At 34.7% G+C, this 6,169-nt stretch overlaps 1 protein-coding gene across 1 annotated transcript; it reads left to right on the plus strand.

The window, feature by feature from the left end:
- The first annotated feature begins 4,905 nt into the window (after window positions 1-4,905).
- LOC103425978 (ethylene-responsive transcription factor 3-like) lies at window positions 4,906-6,169 on the plus strand. The gene is given in 1 exon segment (NM_001328872.1): window positions 4,906-6,169. A coding segment is annotated over 1 exon segment (684 nt). The 5' UTR covers window positions 4,906-5,196; the 3' UTR covers window positions 5,881-6,169.

A 6,169-nucleotide genomic window follows, 5' to 3' on the forward strand; every position in this document is an offset into this window, starting at 1 on the left:
CGTTAGGCCCCAATTAATTTTTCTATTATGTCATGTGGCAATAATGAATCCCACTTTTAAGCATACTTGGATACAAATAATGATAATAGAAAAAAATAAAAAAAGACATGAAGATGAAAAATAAAAAATAGAAAAATTCACAAATAAAATGAAAAACAAAAATAAAGCTCGGGAAATATCAAACTCCTTCCAAGCTCAACCTACGACCATTGGAACTTCATCCCAACCTTTATACTAGTATTTAAAGCTTTGGTTGCCTACTTGGTGGTTGGAAACTATTAAGTCCTAAGGTGAGTCAAATTTGATAAGGTGATTGGGGAGAAAGACTCAGAAGAGGGGAGAAAGAACTTAGGCTGATATTGATTTATCACCATCATAATCTTGATAATAAAGGAGAAAGAACAACCCGATCGAATAGAGGCCACCACCTACAAGATTGAATGTGTTTCTATTTCCAGTACTTCAAAACCTATGGTAAAGTTCCATGCGGATGATGATGTGAAGTGGATACATTTCTTGACCACTCTCAGTTGCTATAGCATATTTGTTTTGCTCATGTGTTGGAGTGACCTTGAGTTGTAGGGTGGAGTTGGTGGTTGTGTATTGGGGTTGGAGGTGATAGCTTGATAGGGGTGATTGGTGATCGTTAGTTGGTGGAGGTCATGCTTCTGTGAGCTTCTATTGATTTTGGATACAAAGTAAACCTTATTTAACAAAAATTTAACTGAAGCTTGACGAATATGACATTTTCAATAAGTTAGAGGATTTTAGGTCCTTAATTCTATATAATTAATAGTAAAATTTTCATTGATTTATTACTAAATTACCTTTACAATTAGCTATAAGAAAAGAAAAAAATAAATTCTGACGGTGAGAGAAGAGCTGTGGGACCCCAGAGCCGATGGTCTCAAAATGGTTCAAGCAAACGTTCAGAGTGGGACCCCAGAGCCCATTACGGTGTTGGGGCTTGGTCGGTGGTCTATGTAACTAAATCCATATAACTCAGTATTGATATTTAATGACAAAAGTGCCCTCCTCACTTTTGAATTATTATTTTTCTTTCGGGGAGAAATTAAATATTATGGCATATTTTGCCTCCCCTTGCGACGGACAAATAAATATTTAATAATTTAATGAACAATAATTATTTTAATATTCAAACGAAAGCTAAAGTTATAAATAATAAAAAAATGTTTAATTTAATCAAATATTATGCTGTGATTGAGAGTTAACAAAAGAAAAAATAAAACCTTCAAGTGCAAACCTACTCCTATATTGTCTGCTTGAGTAGTAGTTAATTGGGGGAATAACTGAATATGCCATGAGGAATCAGGAATCAGGGTAATAAGCCATGAGGTGTAAGTTACATGAAAATTTTGTTATAACATAATGCCTTCAACAATAACGGACTTATTTGGAAATATTTTAAAAAATGAAAAGTGTTTTTCGTAAAAATATCTTTGGAATCAATTCTAAGTAAAGATGCAAGTGCTTTTTAAAATTCAAAAATATTTTTACCAAAAACATCTTCAATCACTTTAAAAGTATTTTCAAACAAATCCAATATGTTATCCGTGTAAGAGTAAAGGGGTGACACGCCAAGGGCTTTAAAGTTTTAAACCTTGAAATACAAGATTATTAAGTGTCACGGGAAAGAACATACATATCTCAAATCTATTTACACAGTGTCATATGAAATTGTCAAAAACTTGGTGTCGTGTGATGGGATTGAAATACTGTCATCATGGCTCTCATAAATTTTATGAATGTAAAAAAACAAGAAGTTGTCCCAAAAAATAAAAAACCATTTGATTGCATAATTATGCTTTGGGTAGTACTATTTACACACTATTTTTTTATCGTTTATACACAATTTTTAATTTTCAACTGGCCTATAGATTAAATTGAAAATAATCAAATAACAAAACTTCAATTAGAACTTTTCCAACTTCCGTGCACCAACACAAATAAAGGGTCGAAGAAGTCTAGAAACAAAAATAGACCGCTTATATATATATATATATATATATATATATATATATAAAGGGTCGAAGAAGTCTAGAAACAAAAAATAGACCGCTTATATATATATATTTATATTTATAGCCATATTACTATTTTTTGACAATTGTTGGTCTATGTATGTGAATGTCATACTTTCTTTGGAGAGGTTACTAATTTTGACAATTTAGTGAATCTAGTGATGATTAGTATGCCATTAGTGTAGATTTTTGAATTTGGATCCTCGTTGAGGATTCCAGGAATCCGTGAATTATATCCGTTTATTGTATATCATGCAGTTATGAATCATTTTAAATATTTTTATTTAAAATTAAATACAAACAGTACTTGATAAAAACTGACTGCACAATATACGATGAACGGACACAATTTACGGATTTCCAGAATCCTCACCAAAAGTATCTAGAGAGGATCCTGTTGGTAGATTTTTAATACCCACCTACAAAATAAAAACTTAAACTTCTCACCTATTCATTGTTGCATTTGAAAAACCTACAACAGAATTAAACCTCCGTGTTCATATAATTAATTTAAACTATCAACTTGTCTTTGACAGTGAATCTTTAATTCAAATTATGTTTTTCCTCATGATTTTTATGTTTAGTTGTGTGACCCGATCGTTCCCGTTATCCAAAGTATGAGACTTTCTTAACGGCTCTGAATTAGTTATTGTTTTAATTGTTAGATCTTTATTTAAAAATACAAAAATTAAAATCTAACGTTAAAATACCTAGAAGTATCAAGTACTTTGGAGTACAGAAGAATTTTTTTTTCCAATGTACTCCTTATGATACTTATTCATTTGAATAAAGTGTCTAGCGAAAACAAATATGGATGAAAAGATTAAGAGCATCTCTAATGAGTTCATTAAATGGGTTTAAAAAGAGAAATGAGGAAGAAAATAAACTCAAATCATGTTCTATATCCACCTTCTAAGATAGGCATTCATCGAGAAGCTCCTGAGTATAGGAATGGAGAAATGAGCTTGGATGGTCATTGTTTTGTTATTTTAAATAAATAAATAATTTTTATTTGCTAATTATTGACACATAGTCATTATGATTCTCCAAAATATGGAGTATGGTTGAAGTACGATTTGTTTTTTTAACAAACGATATTATCTACAAAGAGTGGGCTAAACTTCATAATGAGCTAGCAACAAGCTAAAATTTGTTATAAAATAAAGAGCATGATTATAGATGCTCTAATAAGATATTAGTTTATTTCATCTTTAATGAAATTTTGTAATACATTTTGAAAGATATGACTATTATTGTATTACATTATATTAATAACATTTGAGAATTGTTATTGGCATTTCAAAATCTTATTTTGCACTCAAAACTTTATATAATTAAAAAGATAAAATACACTTGTGAGGAGTGTAGAATGAGATTTTTGAAGAGTTCATAATAGTTCCCTAAATTTTTTGTGGTATATCAATAAATAAGTTTTTTGAGCCCTTATTTTATGGTAGGATTTTAAAAATATTCACATATTTTATTTAGGCTTATTAATTAATTTGCCCCTAAAATTGCTATTTAGTCTCGCTTTACCTTCTAAAAATTGGTTTTGTCTCACTTTGTCATATGAAACTGTCATTTTTGTCTTACTTATTCTTAGTTCACCCAATTTTTGTCCATTCTATCAAATAAATGCTAAATTAAAGGATAGTATGGACATTTATTTTCGACCCAATTTTTAATAACTATAATTCAAACCTTGTCTCTCTTTCTTAAGGATTGATACAGAGTTGTAGTTGTAGCTGTTGGATTAATGAGTGGCTTGAATTAGATTTTGAAACACAACCCATTGTTTGCTTTTGCCAACAACTGCAACTACAGCTCCACACCAATCTGCAAGAGAGACTTAAGGGGGTTTGAATTAGAGTTATCGAAAATGGAATCATAATTTTTTTAGCATGCAAGTTGGAGGCAAAGAGTTGTACAAAAAATAACATGTCCATACTACCTTTTCATTTAACAGCTATTTGACGAAATGAATGAAAATGGAGTAAATTGAGACTAAATGATACAAAATGGGGCAAAGTAAAATGAAACCAATTTCAAGAGGTAGAGTGAGACTAAATGACAGTTTCATGGGGCAAATCAATTAATAAGTCTTTTATTTATGTGACACCGATTCATTTTTATTTTACTCCTATAAATTGATGAAATGACAAAATGATAACGCATAACTATACACGTGTTATGCAAATAGAATAGGAGCTGAACAACGTGTTCATATTGAATTAGTTGAATCATTACGTACGTCAGAAACTTACTATTTTCAATTTAATTTTGACACAACGTACATTATAACAGAAAAATCAAATCTCTTTTGTTTATATTCCACCGATTCATTTTTATTATAAATTAATGAAATAAAAAAAATGATAACACTGAACTATACACGTGTTATGCAAATAAAATAGGAGCCAAACCACGTGGTCATATCGAATTAGTTGAATCATTATGTACGCCAGAAACTTACTGTTTTCGTTTTAATTTTGACATAACGGAGATTATAACAAAAAAATTAAATCTAAAAGTAGGAACAAATAGTTTACTTAAACTATTGGAATAAAGAAAAAGTATAACACTTGTATCTAAAATCTTCTCATTGTATCAATGTAGTCTTATTTTTCTACTACCTAATAGGAGTGAAAAAGAAAAAAAATGAAAAGCAATTAGTTGAAAAAAATAAATAAATAAAAGAGGGAAAGAGCCAAAAAAAGAATAAAATCCACGTATTGTAAGTGGAGGGAGGGAAGGAATGGCGTTTTGGTCATTCCGAAAACAACCATCTTCTTTTTCCGCGTTCCGAAAGAATAAAAAAGGCGAAGAAATGATAACAAACAGCGAAAGAAGCAGAAGAAGGGAAAGAAAACCAGCAACAATACCAACAAGAGAGAGAGAGAGAGAGAGAGAGAGAGAGAGGGGAGAGAGATTGTTAGAAAGTGATCGGAGGAGAGCCCAAAACAAAATAATGGAGAGGAAGACCACCGAACAACACCTCTGAACGATAAAAATCTCCGTCGTCCTCAGCCCCTCAGGGAGGTGGTAGCAGAAGAAGAAGAGAGAGAAAACAGAGCCCCCAATCTTCAACCCTCTATCCCTCTCTACCTACCATCTCTCCTGTTGTATTTTCATTTTCCAAATTCCAAAATTCCAGATGCGGCGAGGAGGCAGAGCCACTGCGGCTGCTGCAGCAGCAGCAGGAGTCCAATTATGCAAGCCCAAGACGGCGGTGGCCGCGGCGGTACAGGAAATTAGATTCCGGGGCGTGCGGAAGCGACCGTGGGGCCGATTCGCCGCCGAGATCAGAGACCCGTGGAAGAAGACTCGGGTCTGGCTCGGCACCTTCGACTCGGCCGAGGACGCGGCCCGGGCATATGACGCCGCCGCTCGGTCCCTCCGGGGGCCCAAGGCCAAGACTAATTTCCCTATCCCCGCCGAATACGACAACAACCACCACCACCTACCTCCTCCGTCCCATCTTTCTCTCTACCCAGACGACACGGTTTGCGATGTCGTCCAGGCCAGCCGGCCCACCTCCAGCAGTCTCAGCAGCACCGTCGAGTCCTTCAGTGGGCCCCGCCCCCGGCCTAGGCCCACATCCGACCCCCAGCCGCAGCGGAGACCGGTGCTCCCGGTTTCCCCCGAGGACTGCCACAGCGACTGCGACTCCTCGTCATCTGTCGTTGACGACGGCGATGATTGCGTCCTGATGTCGTCGTTCCGGAGAATCTCGCCCCTGCCGTTCGATCTCAACCTGCCGCCGCCGATGGACGGCCTCGATTTATTCAAATCCGGCGACGACGATTACGATCTTCAAGCCACCGCTTTGTGCCTCTAATTACAATATGGATCTCAAATAATGGTCCCCTCTTCCTTTCCCTTTTGCTTTTTTCTGCCTTATTTTCTCGGGAAAATTTCAAAAAAAAAAGGAAAAAAAATTGATGCTTGGTGGTTGAGAAGAAGAAGAAGAATTTGAGTTTTTTTTTTAATTTTGTTTTTTTATTTAAATTTTCTGCCATGTTCGAATATTATGGTGTAGAATAGCATCTGGGTTTCTCAACTTGATGGGTGTTGGAATATTCTCTCTGTATGGTTGAAGCTGCTAATGTTAGATCTTTGTTTACCCA

Source organism: Malus domestica, chromosome 17 (assembly GCF_042453785.1).
Source record: "Malus domestica chromosome 17, GDT2T_hap1".
In the NCBI taxonomy this organism is placed as follows: domain Eukaryota; kingdom Viridiplantae; phylum Streptophyta; class Magnoliopsida; order Rosales; family Rosaceae; genus Malus; species Malus domestica.